This window comes from Zootoca vivipara, chromosome 1, assembly GCF_963506605.1.
Source record: "Zootoca vivipara chromosome 1, rZooViv1.1, whole genome shotgun sequence".
In the NCBI taxonomy this organism is placed as follows: domain Eukaryota; kingdom Metazoa; phylum Chordata; class Lepidosauria; order Squamata; family Lacertidae; genus Zootoca; species Zootoca vivipara.
In genome coordinates, this window is record NC_083276.1 from 128,926,722 (window position 1) to 128,942,395 (window position 15,674).

The following is a 15,674-nucleotide window of genomic DNA, read 5'->3' on the forward strand; positions in this document are numbered from 1 at the left end:
GAGAGCCATAAATAAGACATTAGATGTGTGTTTATAGTTCTGATCTGGCAAATCTCCCCTGAAAAGGCTATATTGAGTTGCAATCTGGAGCGATCTGGAGAAAACATCACAGAGGATTAAAGATTTGATGTATGGGGACTGCTCGAAGATGGCTGCTGCTGGCTGTGAGAAGAATTTCTGGATTTCTGGACAGACTTGGCAAGATACCAGCGTGTGAAGAGACAGTGCTAATTTATAGAGGAATCATAGGCATAAATTCACACAGAAATATATATGGTCTGCTCAAACTTGCTTGCTCAAAAAACTCAGGGGCTTGAAAGAAGATAAAAGGGTTTTAATAGACTATTGGATAAGATCTGGATTTTATTGATTAGAAAGCAGTGACTACGGTATAAGAAGACTAGGCTTTCTGAGTCTGAAGCATGGGAAGTCAAATTTAAATTTGTATAATTTGGCAGAAGATTTGGATTAATTGTTTAATTGATATTTGTATAATTTGTATAATTTGAAAATGGATTAGATATTTAAATTGGAAAATCTAATAAAAATGTTTATTTTTTAAAAAAAAGGATAATTCTTATTTGAAAAACAAAGTCCAAATCATAACTTTTTAGGCAAGAAGATATTATTTATTGTGAAATATACCTTCATCAGATGCCACATAAAAACATTTACCGAAATAAAAAGTTGATTCACAACAAGTGGTTTAAGTGATATAGAATATGCTATGAAGAGTAAGTACCAGATACTCAGTTCTTATAAGCCCTGTTCAGAAGACATAGCTTGTCCAGTGAATGCATTGGATGAGGCAGAGAAGCAGGATTGTGCCTCCTGACCCCTGTATGTTCAACTCAGCCTGTTTATAGAACCTTTGCATAAACAAACTGTATGCAGGTAGGAACTGTTTGCATAAGCAAGACCCTAGATTTTGTAGGACATCCAGGTCACACTGAGAGAGTCTAAGAGCATATAATTTGTGTACACACAGGTTCAGGTTTAGCTGAATTCACATCTTGTTTTAGCACACCTTTAATTCAATTTAATGGGACATGGGTGGCACTGTGGGTTAAAACACAGACCAATCAGAAGGTTGGCGATTTGAATCCCCACGACAGGGTGAGCTCCCGTTGCTCGGTCCCAGCTCCTGCCAACCTAGCAGTTCAAAAGCACGTCAAAGTGCAAGTAGATAAATAGGTACCGCTACAGTGGGAAGGTAAACGGCGTTTGCGTGTGCTGCTCTGGTTCGCCAGAAGTGGCTTTGTCATGCTGGCCACATGACCTGGAAGCTGTACGCCAGCTCCCTCGGCCAATAACGCGAGATGAGTGCCGCAACCCCAGAGTTGGTCACGACTGGACCTAATGGTCAGGGGTCCCTTTACCTTTACCTTTAATTCAATTTTAGGGATGTGGGTGGCACTGTGGTCTAAACCACAGAGCCCCGCAATGGGGTGAGCTTCAGTTGCTCAGTCCCAGCTTCTGCCAACCTAGCAGTTCGAAAGCATGTCCAAGTGTAAGTACAGACTTCCCCAAACTGCGGCCCTCCAGATGTTTTGGCCTACAACTCCCATGATCCCTAGCTAAGAGGACCAGTGGTCAGGGATGATGGGAATTGTAGTCCAAAACATCTGGAGGGCCGAAGTTTGGGGATGCCTGTGTAAGTAGATAAATAGGTACTGCTCCGATGGGAAGCGGCTTAGTCATGCTGGCCACATGACCCGGAAAAACTGTCTGCGGACAAACGTCAGCTTCCTCGGCCAGTAAAGCGAGATGAGCTCCGCAACCCCAGAGTCATCCGCGACTGGACTTAACTGTCAGGGGTCCTTTGCTTTTACCTTTAATTCAATTTCACACGGCGAAGTTTGCCTTCTGAAATGGGTGCTAAATGCAGTGAAGTGCAGCAGCACAGAGGACTGTGGCTGGCTTTGTAGCATTCTGTCTGTTGTTGCTGCCCCACCCCTAGTTACTGACTTGTTCCGTTGCTATGGAGGGAAGAGTTGAGCTATCCCTAAATGCAGGGATGCAGCGTTTTGTGAGAACTTCTTGGTCCCTCGTTGAGGAAAGCAGATGGTTAATCTGGGCTCACAGTCTTGACAGTTTATTCATCCTGATAATTGTGTTGCTTCAATGAAGTCAATAAATTATTTTGCCCTGTCTTTGGAGTAATTCTGTTTCTCTAAAGAAAAAAATGCCCAGCTGTTTAAAAAGAAAACTGTGTTGCTTTTAAGCTGAGACACCCTCTAGTGTGTGTAACTTCACACAGGAAAATAAAGATAAATCACATGTGAGTAAGACCTGCAACAAAATGTTGCAGTGTATGCTTCTTCCCTAATGCTCCTGTTCAGGATTCTAGCCAGCCATGTGCTTCTTCCTATACTTCTTCTTTGGCGATCACTCATAGCTGAGTAAGATTGTCTTCCATAAAAACGGTTTTAACAATGAGTCCGTAAATGACTGTGGAGGCCAATTCTGGATATACACGTCCTTCCACAGTGGGGACATTGGTTTCCAGGCAGGGGGTCACGCAAGGCGGGGCTCAAAAAGACCAATCCTTTCTCTCTGAATCCCCACCCCACCATTCCAGTTTTTCTCTCCAAGTGATGCAACTTCCATGGCCAGTGTGGTGTAGTGGTTAAGAGCATAGACTCGTAATCTGGGGAACTGGGTTCCCGTCTCCGCTCCTCCACATGCAGCTGCTGGGTGACCTTGGGCTAGTCACACTTCTTTGAAGTCTCTCAGCCCCACCCACCTCACAGGGTGTCTGTTGTGCGGGAGGAAGGGAAAGGAGAATGTTAGCCGCTTTGAGACTCCTTCGGGTAGTGATAAAGCCGGATATCAAATCCAAACTCTTCTTACTCTTCTTCTTCTTGTCAGGACTCAACAATTTATTAGCTTTAATCCAGCCTATGATTGCATTCAGGCACCAGTTTAGGACATGTGCAGCTGCTCTTGATTCAGTAATAATATAGTAATAATATTCATTCCATATTACAAATAATTCAACTGTGCTTTTTAGTTGGATGGGAAATTCCTTAAGCAGCCCTATAATGTGATCCAAACAGCGAAATGAGGTGATTGCCCAATGAAGTCATTATAAACATCTTGACCTAGAGAAAGTTGGAATCAATGGGACCTAAGTTAGGGCAAATCCAATTCTGTGTTTGAAGGATCTGAAACAGGATAATGTCCCCACCCTTCATGAACACCCTCTTTCCTTACCCTAGCTAGCTATTAAGTAGACCCATTCTAAAAAAGTAAAAAAGTGACACTGCGACCCTGAAGGTAGTGAAGTCCTCCTTTGGAAACAAACACCTCAGATTACTTGACTTTTCTAGCTTTCTGCATCTGATTTATTTCTCCTCTTTCCAAAAAAATATATGGTCGGATCGGCAGGTAGACGATTACCTTGCGACAGTCTAGCGAAGGCTGGGAAATATTACTCACTGGAAATAAAGCGCGGGGGGTGGGGGCCCCCAACCTTTGGGTCATGACGTGTTGGGTCTCTTTGCGGGATGAACTTAACAGTTTGTGGCTATAAGTAGGTGAGGGGGCGCCCAGACTTTCTGTCCTCGGGGTCAGCTGTGTGCATTGTGGCGTTGGGAGGCTGGCATCCGTGGGGGTCGGCGCCTGGCGCCCCCACCCCCCCACCTCGCCCGCCTGGCAGCTTCGCCTTGTCCCCTTGGCACATCAGGCTCACGTCGCTCCGCGCCGGTCGCTGTCCACAGGGGGAGGTGCTGAAAGGCGAGAGACACGCCAGGCGCGCTGCGGGCATCCTCTTGTCCTTGGCTGCCGCCGCCTCCCGGCAAGCTGCGCTGATTTTTCTCCCCCCTTTGCTTGGCTGCTTCGGCAGCTTCTGCCGCTTCTGCCGCTTCTGCAGCCATTTTGCAACCAGCAGAGCCGGAGGCAGGGGCAGGCTGCCGGCGGAGCCGAGCGATGGGCTAGCAGCAGCTGTTACGGGCAGGCGAGCCAGCACCATGGTGAAGAGGAAGAGCTCGGAAGGCCATGACCAGGAGAGCGGCCGAGGGGTCCCGCTGCCCATCCAGACCTTCCTATGGAGGCAAACCAGGTAAGGGATAGTAGGGGGCGCTACCTGCGAAGCCTCGCTGGGGATGGAACGGCTGACGACCCCTAAGCAAGTGCCTCCTGCTGCTGCTGCTGCTAGTCCTGCAACAGCAAAAGGGAGCCGTGTGTGCGTCTGGCTGTATGGCGCTTGTTTCCAAGGGATCGCCGTCAGATCAAGAGGGTTGAGGCTTTTTCCGTTTCTGATGAGAGTGCTGCGTGCTATAGTGGGTACTTCGCGCTTGTTTTTTAGAATTAAGGTGCTTCCACGTTTTCTCCCCCTCCCTTGGCACCTGATGCCGTCCTCCAGCTGCAGTCAGACCCAAAAACTGCACAGGAGCTCTGCCAGTTCCCTCGGTGAGCCACAGTTGTCTGTAGAACCGGTTACATCAGTCGTCACTGTGAGCAACACAATCCAGGAGAAGAAACCCCTGAAGCAAGCTATCAAACGTCAGAATGCATCTGCCTTTGAGCCGTGCTGCTTTCCCACTGCCACCATGGCACAGCAACAAGCTTTTGCTTCAGAGTGTGGCGAATGCTGGGCTTGTGGAATAGGCTGGTTCACCAGCTTTGACTGTTCCTGTATAGAAATAAGCCTGGCTACAGTAAACCCTGCTGTAGCAACCTCCAGGTTAGATGCACTGTATGTGGGGCTGCCCTTGAAGACTGTTCAGAAGCTGCAGTTGTTACAAAGGGGGTGGTCAGTGTGTTGACCCCTGCAGCTGCTTGGAACCAGAGAACAATTCTGAAGAGTTTTTCACTGGCTGCCTACATGCTTCTGAGCCCAATTGAGGTTTTAGTGTTTATGTACAAAGTCCTGAATGACTTAGGACCCAGTTCTATGAAAGAATGCCTCTCAATATTTTCCTGCTCAAGGTTTAAAACCTACTAGCAAGGCTCTTCTTGCCATTCCATCACCAAGTGACACCTGTGATGCTTTAGCTCAGTGAGGAGCCTTTTTGGTGCTTGTACCCTGGAGGTGGAGTGCTATTCCCCCTGAAGTTCAGCATTATTTAGCTGCTTCTGCCAGATGTAAACCCATTTCTTCCTCCAGGCCTTTAGTGGAGCTGTGTGTTGACATACCTGGCATTGTTAGAGGAAGCAAATTAAGTTATTCAGGTTGAGGTAGTTTTATTGTTTTATTGTCTGATTTTATTGTATGTGTTTGTATTGGGTTGTAAAACCAATGGCACTTCTACTCAAAAGAGACCCAATGAAATTAATAAGTATTAATGATTAGACTTAGATTTAATAACTTCAGTGGGCTTACTCTCAGTACAACTAGCATTGGATACAACTCATTGTTTTTATTTGAACGTGACTCATCATGAGTTTGCTTGCATTGAAGGGAGGGATATAAACATTATAATGAATTAATTCAATTTATAGCATGTTTAAGGCACTTTGCACAATTATCTCAGTAATACTTACAATAGCAACCCTATATGGTTAGTTGTTATCATTACCCCAATACAGCACATTATTGACTAAGGTCACCTAAGAATTCATGGTTAAAGCAAGATATGAACCAGGGACCTCCTGGCTCATACCTGCCCCACTTAGACTGTTTGAAAAGTGGTGGGATACTGCCATACTTCACAGTACTTCACCTTACATTGAAATGGAATCCTGAAGACCTTCTGAGATAAAGCATTGAAATGGAATCCTGAAGACTTTCTGAGATAAAGCATAGAAAATGTCAGTATGATTTACACACAAGCTAAATTATAATTTTTAAAGTACAAAATTTTTTAAAGCCATGCAACATCAGGTGTAAATATATAAATATATAACTACAATTGGTATCACTTATACATCCCATTGCTTCCAATCAGATAAATCTGATTCTGAACACATCATTAAATAATCCATTAAAATCAATAAGATTGAAAAGTTTTTCACTTTGACTGGATAATGTTTAATATATTTATGAATATAGTATAGAATATTTATTAACTTCAAAAAAATATTGTTCATCGTTTCATTTGCTCCACACCTTTAGTGGAGCTGGGAGTTGATATACTGAGCCATCTGGACTATATAATTATAGTCCATCAAAGGCCTTCATAAATGGAATTGTTTGTACCTGGTGCTTAAATAAAATATAGTGAAGGAGACTGGGGAACATCCCTAGAGAGAGTGTTATACAGACAGGGGCACCCCCCCCCCAACTGGCCCCAGGAGAACCCCCTCACCACCTCTGAAAAAGGAGGCACCCATCGCAAGACTTCAGAAAATGAAATTAACCAATAGGCAAGTTCATGTTCAAGACGCTGGTGCTTCAGCTACCTGGGCCCCAGGCATTAAATGAAGCAGGGGACTGTATTGTGTGAGTTTGGAAAGGGGACATTTTTGGTATCATCTGACCCTATAACTCTTGATATTTTTTCAGTTAAGTTTGTTCAAGTGTTGCATTATCTTCTTCTCGCATGAATACAATCATGGCTTTTTTATTATTGGACTCACCCTACAGAGCAGGCCATGCCTTAGGCATGGAGAGGAGACTTTACAATGGCTTCCACCTCACATTAGATCCCAGTACTAGTCACCTTTCCTTGCACCCACATTGCTACAGCATCCTAAACCAGCCTTCTGCAGACTGGTGCCCTCCATATGCTGGCTGGGGCTGACGGGAGTTGTAGTCCAAAAACTTAAAGAAGATGGCAGCTTGGGGAAGGCTGTCATAAACTTTTTTCAGGCCTCCCAATGATGCTGGATGACTGTTATGAGGGAGTTACTGCTGCTGTCCACTCACCTACACTGCACATATTTACCCTGAGACTCCAAAAATTGAAGCCTCTGATTGAATGGGTGTCCCTTGCTTTTCTTTAGCCCACCCCACCCTGACATATACCATGTACTGTTGGGAAAGGGAAATCCCTCCATCTCTAGTATTTACTGTTGGAAAGGGAAATCCCTCCATCTCTAGTATTTACTGTAGCCCCTGCAGAAATCTCTCAGATGCAGCCACATGGGGCTATTTGCCAGCTTTGTAACATGCAGTTTCCTTGGGACCTTGGCATGTGATTTATTTATATAGCCACAATGTCATAAGTAATTCTACCATTGTAACCTTCATTGTAATTCAGCATGTTTAATTGTGTTACGTACCTATGACCATTCCTTTGACAAGCTTCTTTGTCTCCCCTCAGTGCATTTTTGAGGCCCAAACTGGGAAAACAGTATGAAGCTTCATGTGTGGTATGTGACTTTCAATTTTATATGTATATATATATACAGATTTGCATGCATTTCTTTAATTTTAGTAAAGGAAACTGGCAGACATTTGTTAAGCTCAATGGCCCAAATGTAGCACTTGCCTTACCATGGCAAAAGTAGCTAAGTACAAACCAATATTACTATATACAGTAAATTTATTATCATGATTTACACTGTTAGTTGTTTTATACAAAAAAGTTTCAATTATTGTGTACTGGCAAAATCAATATAATTCTGACAGATGAGATTCTTTTTTTAATCTACTTTTTATTCATTTTCATATATTTACATCTTCACGTCATACAGACATTACAACGTAATATATTATATTGAGTTCTGTTACATTCAAATTTTCTGATGGGAAAGAGTGCACTTTTAATATATTCAGAAGAAACCATTCACTCAAACTTATTTTACTCTTTCCTTCATAAGATATAAAGAAAAGAAAAGAAAAGAAAGGAACTTGTTTACATATATTCGTTGACCTCCCTAACCCAACTCTTCCTTGAAGAGAAAACATAAAATAAGAAATATGTTAATAATAATCATAGAATAAATTGAATAATAATAATAATAATAATACAATAAAAGCAACCAAAAGCTGTAAAACTAACACTTATTCTGGGATAATTTATCATAATTTTTCCCCTTAAAGGAAAAAGGGGAAAAAAGAAGAAGAAAAAAGTAGAAAGAAAAGTGAGAAAAGAAAATTCTTTCCCACTTATTCTGCAAAAGTTACTCCAATACGTAAACCGTGTTGTGATCGCACCTCATTGTTGATTATCATAGAAAGCTATTCCATTGTTTTGTGTATTTGCTTCTCGTGCTTTTCTTTATTTGTGATGTGAGCTGATTCAGTATTTATCTTTGAATTTATGAAACCATTTTTTAAAATTAATTATTACATTGTTCCCTCCCCCCCAGTTCATTGAGAAATATCTATATATATAATTCTGACATATGAGATTCTCAGTGTGAAGATGCATTGCAGAGGGTGTGTGCTCATATCCATTGCAGAATCCCTGTCAGTAAGGCTGGTAGGCACGTTTTATAACATCAGGAAGAACTTTCTGGCAGTAAAAGCAGTTTGACAGTGGAACAGCCCCCTAGGAATGTGGTGGACTCTCCTTCAGTGGAGGTTTTAAAACAGAGGTTGGATGGCCATCGGTCAGGGATGCTATGGTTGAGATTCCTGCAGTGCAGCAGGTTGCACTAGAAGACCCTTGAGGTCCCTCCTAACTCTACCATTTTATGATTTAATGAACTCAGTCGTTCTTGAAGCCTTTTGGTTCTGGCTTTTGCTAATATAGGATATCAGCACCTCATGTCAATCACATTGGCACTGATGCAGATGGTGATGCCTTGTGTTTGCTGGACCTCATCAGACATAGCTTGATGCACGAGTTTTGACTCCCTATGCTCTTCTATTCAGTTGGCACAGCTACAAATGCTACCTCAAAGAAATATGACCCATTTCTTTTCTTCTAGCATATGACCTTGATTTACTGAATCACTCCTGCAAAGCAAATAAATCATTTACTGCTCATGCTGTATATATCATGCGAAGAAAACACTATTTCCCCCACTTTCTCAAAGTTCTTGAATTCTGACAGGTACAAGCAGAAAATTCACAACTGTTGCTATGCTATACTGTTTCACATGGCTGAAATGTGGGGTTGTGGGAATTAATGTTTCAGTGCCCTCTTCCACATCAAACACTCCTCCCCAAGCATGTCAGCACAAAGCATCCCAGTTAGCTTCCACAGCAGAGGATTTTGTTTCAATCTGCATTTTTGAGCAAACCGACCTGATTCACACACCCTGGACTGATTAGTGAATTGAAATTAAGTTATCCTTTGGTCTTCACACTTCTCCACATATAAAAACAAAATCAGACAGACACTCCTACAGGAGGCAGTCAATCTGCTGATCATGTTTCAGAGTTCTGGGGAGAACCATTGCAACTCAAGGTGCTTTACTTTCAAACAACCCAGACTCTCACTCTCTGAATTTTTCTCTCTTCCTGTCCATTCAAGTTGCAGACTGGCTCCCAAACATCCTGCTTCCAGTCACCACCTGGATGACATAATCTTCTCAAACACATTGTACTGTACTCCAAATGTTGGAGAGAGGGTCCCAGCTATCAGGAGAACAACTCCTGTGATTTGCTCTCATAATTTGCTCCCATTATGTTCTTATTAGTAAGCCATTAGCTTAACTAAATATGGTCTCCCCTCGTTCATAATGCCACTGAAACACAATCATAATTTCCTTTTAGGGAGTTCATTTGCTGGCTTGCTTTTTACAGTCACAATCCATTACCCTACTCCAAGTATACAGATGAGGAGAGGGAGCAGTGGGAGTATTATTCATGCAGTCCTCCATTATGCTAATATTGCTTTGATACTACACAGCATGTAGGAGATGGGGTGGGAAGGTGAGGACTCTGGCACAGACCACTTGGACCTACACTTTTAACTTTCCACAAAATGTGTCAAAGCGTTTCTAGAGCACAGATAGTCGATGTTGTGTCCTCTTCTCTCGTGCTTTTGACTTACCAGTGTATTGCAGAAGCAAGCCCTCTACTAACAAGCCTTGCTGTAGCCTTTTCTTTTAATCAATCAGAACATAACTAGATCCAAAACATGCTTCCCAAGCTAGATATTGGAGCTCTTTGCTGTATATCATCATGTGGAAATGTTCTTCCTGGCTCTGTCAGTGCTTTCTGCCCTGCTCTCCAGTCTTTTGTTCTTTTGACACTGTAATTTCCTAAATGTCAAGGAAACAAAGTCCATTTCTTTTACCATTTAAGATTGTAACAGTCTTATAAAATTCAATAGTGTCCCGTGTATTTTTAGAATCTGAGTTGCCAAGTTGAAGCCATTGAAGTGTGTAATGGTGCACTATTTTTAGACACATCCCTTTTGTATTTGCTGAATTTGTTGATGTATTGTGCTGTATTTGAAGGTCACTTTTAATGCTGTACTTTCCAACCCAACCCAACGCAAAATATATAGATATTTTTTCTCACTTTGTCTCATTGGCCACCATATAACTCAATATCTTCCTGTTTTCCTATAATAGTTAAACTTTCAGTAGCTGTGGATGAATGTGGGACAAAACCAACCACAGTAATCTGTTTAAAACAATACATTACAACTTTATTGACGCTTACTTGCAATATTAATACTGTGAAGTTTATTTAAAGGATTACTTATAATGCTTGTGGTTTCACTTAGTTACTGTTTCATTAAATAGTGCCCACATACACAATAGGGTTACTGTCCCTTTAAGAAGCTGCCTATGTAAGGTTGCTTTTTCACCACAAATCAAACCGTTGGCAATTACCCTATAGTGCTCTCTTGCCAGTTAATGCACAACTCACTGTACCCAGAGGACTTCACAAACAGTCTGTCCAGGCCCCCATAAGCATTTACTTGTAAACTCTGCTTTCAATGGACATAGAGTTAAGTGTTGTTGCTATGTTGAAGATGAGTGAAAATGAGCAACATGATCTCCACCCCTAAACCCCAGATTAAGCACATTGAAATCAGCTGGAGTGATAAACACCTAACTAATTTAGTCCCCTTGGAATCAACTGGACAACCACTTTCAATTTGGGCTTGATTGTTTCCATTGACTGGGTGAGGCACTCTTGGGCTATACCAGTGAGCTGCAGGCAAACATTTAGAACAGGCATCCCCAAACTCAGCCCTCCAGATGTTTTGAGACTACAGTTCCCACCATCCCTGACCACTGGTCCTGTTAGCTAGGGATGATGGGAGTTGTTGTAGTCCCAAAACATCTAGAGGGCCAAGTTTGGGGATGCCGGATTTAGGACCCGGGCACTTCATTGTTACCTTAAAAAGTGGCACAGGTGGTTTGAAAGGACATATACAAAATAAGTCTTTCAGAGAATTATAGAGGATCATCTAGTCCAACCCCCTGTAATAGGCAGTTGTCCTTTATGAGGATCAAACCTGCAACCTTGGCATTATCAACAACCAACTGAGCTATCCATGGTGACATTGCACAGTTTAAAAATGTCCTGCAAATTTCTTAACCAAGTACTGCTTCTTTTCCCTGCTGATTATTATATGAGATCCTTGCATGAATGAAAGGCCTTGTTCAAACACGCTATCATGTGTTTAAAAAGCAAGCAAAGGGCTTGTCCACACTTACTTTCCCCCACTCTTTCCAGGCACAATCATGATTTAAAGCTCTGAGTCCGAGCACCCTGATTATTTTTACCCCAGAGTTTTTCCTGCAAAAACCTGCTCTTTAAGGCTCAATCAGAGCAAACGACAAACCATGGAAAACGAAAATTGATGTTTGCTCTAAATCAGCTTTCAAGAGCAGCGTTTTATGGGGAAAGTTCTGGGACAAAAAAAAAAAGTTCGATCATGAAGTGTTAAAAGAAATTGCTGAACAAAAGTTAAGTGTGGGTAAGCTCAAAATGTTCTTTTCTATTACACCTTATAAATTTGTTCCTAAAGGAAATAAGGTGAGGCTCAGGGGTGCCAACTTGAATAAAAGAGTGGAGGGGCAGGTAAGTCCCACTCCACATAATTGATCACATGATACGGTGCACACACACAATTTGAATGGCAATGCCCATCAATCTTGGGGGGGGGGTAGCCCCCTCAAATATTTTATTGGTGGGGCAAAGCCTCCTCAGCCCCTAGGAGTTGGCGCCTGTGGAGACCATTGATTTATGTTAATTTATTCATTAATGCTGGGACACAGGTGGCACTATGGGTTAAACCACAGAGCCTAGGGCTTGCTGATCAGAAGGTGGGCGGTTCGAATCCCTGCGACAGGGTGAGCTCCCGTTGCTCGGTCCCAGCTCCTGCAGTTCAAAAGCACATCAAAGTGCAAGTAGATAAATAGGTACCGCTCCATCCAAGCGTGAAGGTAAACAGTGTTTCCATGCATGGGCGTAGGCAGGGGGGCAGGAGGGGGCAATTGCCCCCCTAGAAGCAGGGCCGCTGACCAGCCTGCCCTGCTGCCCGCCCGGTGCCATCTCCCTTCTCCCTGGCTGGCTGTGGAGCGGGCGGAGGGAAAGCCAGGCAACCACTTTGCGCGGCTCTGGGGCTTTCCCTCCACCTGCCCCAGCGATTGCAGAGGGGGAGGAGGGGATTGGAGCAGCCCGAAATCGGGCTGATCCTGGCTCCCCCTCGCCCCTGCCGATCGCGGAGGGGGAGGAGGGAAAGCTGGCAAGGGAGAAGGGAGCTTTCCTTGCCCCGCTGTGGCCCCTCCCCCCCGCCCCTTGGCCCGCCCCTTGCCCCCCCCCCCGATTTTTATCCTGGCTACGCCCCTGTTTCCATGTGCTGCTCTGGTTCTCCAGAAGCAGCTTTGTCATGCTGGCCATATGACCTGGAAGCTGTACGCCGGCTCCCTTGGCCAATAATGCAAGATGAGCGCCACAACCCCAGAGTTGGTCACGACTGGACCTAATGGTCAGGGGTCCCTTTACCTTTACCTTTATCCATTTTTGCTACCCCACAGTGGCTTCCTGGTAGCTGTTCTTTAACTGAAGGTTTTTTGGGGGGTTACCGGTATTAACAATTGCTAGCAATCAAAATTTCAACATTGACAGGCCGATTTTCAATCAAAGTCTGATTTGTTTTACTTATAAACTTATTTATAAGAATAGAATAGAATAGATACTTTATTGTCATTGTGCCTAGTACAACGAAATTGAATGCCATCCCATTAAAAAACAAAATAAAAACACAATTACAGCCACACACACACATACATACACACCCATTCCAACTCCCCAGGATCATATTATTTAGTTACAGCATTTAAGGTGGTTGTAGCTCTTGGATAGAAACTGTTTTTAATCTATTCATTCTTGATCTAATTGTTCTGTATCTCTTGGCCGAAGGCAAAAAGACTATGGTATATCCAGGATGAGATGGATCATGTAAAATATTATTTGCTTTTTTAAGGCAATGGGAGTTGTATAGTTCTTCCAGAGATGAGAGAGGATGACCGATAATATTTTGGGCTGTGGTTATGACCTTCTGGAGCACTTTCCTATCCATGACTGTGCAGCTGGAAAACCAAGCACAGATATAGTATGTAAGAATGCTCTCTATGGAGCCTCGGTAGAAGGACACCAGCAGTCTCTCGCTCAGCTTGTTCTTTTTTAAAAGTTGGAGGAAATATATTCTCTGCTGGGCCTTCTTCACCAGAGCAGTGGTATTCACGCTTCAGGTCATACTCTGCTCGATGGTAACACCCAAGAACTTAAATACAGCCACCCTCTCCACCTGGTCCCTGCCAATATACAGGGGCTGAATGTCCGCCTTTTTCTTCCTGTAGTCCACCACCAGTTCCTTGGTCTTGACAGTATTAAGGACCAGATTATTATCTCCACACCAACCATAGAGCCGCTCCACCTCATCCCGATAAGCGGACTCATTCCCCCCAGAAATGAGCCCCGCCACAGTGGTGTCATCAGCAAACATGATGATTTTGTTGCTAGAGTGGATAGCTGTACAGTCATACATGTAGAGGGTATAGAGCAGGGGACTCAACACACAACCCTGTGGGGAGCCGGTGTTATGGCTAAGGGCTGTGGACATATATGCCCCTACTCTAACCCTCTGGGAGCGGTCTGACAGAAAATTCAAAACCCAGAGACAAATGGAGTTAGAAAGTCCAAACGCCTCTAGTTTGGACATCAGTCTATGGGGGAGGATAGTGTTGAAAGCAGAGCTAAAGTCCACGAACCTAAGCCTCACATAACTCCCCGGCTGCTCCAGATGGGACAGAGCGGCATGGAGAGTGGTAGTGATGGCATCCTTCGTGGATCTATTCGCCCTGTATGCAAACTGGTAGTTGTCAAATGTCGATGGAAGACAGGAAATGATGTAACTCCGTACCAGTTTCTCAAAACACTTCATAATAATCGGAGTAAGTGCAACTGGTCTACTAATTCAGACTACTAATTGTGGATTTTTTTGGCAGAGGAACAATAGTTGACGACTTCAGGCAGGGTGGGATAATAGACTGGTGTAGGGACTTGTTGAAGATATAATAATAATAATAATAATAATAATAATAATAATAATAATTTATTTATTTATATCCCACCCATCTGGCTGGGTTTCCCCAGCCACTCTGGGTGGCTTCCAACAGAAAAATAAAGCACAGTAATCTATTAAACATTAAAAGCCTCCCTGAACAGGGCTGCCTTCAGATGTCTTCTAAAAGTCTGGTAGTTGTTTTCCTCTTTGACATCTGTTGGGAGGGCGTTCCACAGGGCAGGTGCCACCACTGAGAAGGCCTTAGTATCTTAGTAAAGACCCTCGCCAGCTGGTCCGCACAGCCCCTCAACACCCGTCCAGTGATGCCATCAGGGCCAGCAGCCTTCCTTGGATTCACCGACCCCAGTACCTGCCTCACCTCATGCTATTCTACAGTAAATTAGGAGCCACTCTATGCTGGTAGCTGTAATAACAGCTGTCTCTGGTGGCTCACTCTCAAAGCGAGCAAAGAAGAGATTAAGCTCCTCCACCAATGTAGGGTCACAATCAATGGCACCAAGGTTTGGTTTGTAGTTGGTAATCTGCTGAATCCCCTGCCACACCTGCCTCGTGTTATTTCTACTAAAGTTATCCTCAATCCTCTGCTTATAGTCCACCTTTGCCCGTCAAATACCTCTCTTCAAGTTAGCTCTTGCGGTGCTGTAAAGCTGCACATCACCAAGCCTGAAAGCCCTGTTCCTATCCCGTAGCAGGCACTGGACCTCTCTGTTCATCCAGGGTTTCTGATTGGGATAAACCCGGGTGTATTTATTTACTGTGACAGTATCTGTGCAGTGATTGATATAGCCCTGAACTGCCACCGTATGCTCCTCCAGGTCTGGATGATCAAAAATAAGCTGCCTTTTGTGAAGTTGCCCACACAAGACAGCTTTACATATCAATGAACACAATACCATTGAAAACGAAACTAGGCAATTTAAATGGCGGCAGTACAAAATAATTTAAAAACATAGCCTGGTTAAAAATAAATAAAACAGCAGGCAGAACAGATTCAGCACTTTAAAATGCTACACATTCTAAAACAGCTCTCACACATTAAATAAAGGCATAGATTAGGAAAAAGCTAGTCCCCCCCCAAAAAAAGAAAAAGGTTTAAAACACCCGCTTTAAAATTTGCAGAGTTGAGGTTATATAATCTGGGACCTCCACAGAAAAGCCTGTTTCTTGTGCCAGCCAACAAAACTGGCCTTATAGACAGGCCTTGAAGAAGGGTATAAGTCAGTGATGTCGAACCTATGACACGCGTGTCAGACGTGACACACAGAGCCCTCACTGCTGGCACGCGCCCCATCGGCCCATTCGAGCTGTTGTTGTTGTTGTTGTTGTCCCCCCCCCCCC

At 43.6% G+C, this 15,674-nt stretch overlaps 1 protein-coding gene across 1 annotated transcript in view; it reads left to right on the forward strand.

The window, feature by feature from the left end:
• The first annotated feature begins 3,945 nt into the window (after positions 1–3,945).
• Positions 3,946–15,674, forward strand: part of UNC80 (unc-80 homolog, NALCN channel complex subunit) — a 133,878-nt gene continuing 122,149 nt past the window's right edge. The window contains exons 1-2 of the mRNA XM_060282245.1: positions 3,946–4,063; positions 7,209–7,257. Of these exons, the coding sequence (XP_060138228.1) occupies positions 3,972–4,063; positions 7,209–7,257 (141 nt within the window). The 5' untranslated portion in view covers positions 3,946–3,971. The remainder of the gene's footprint in view (positions 4,064–7,208; positions 7,258–15,674) is intronic.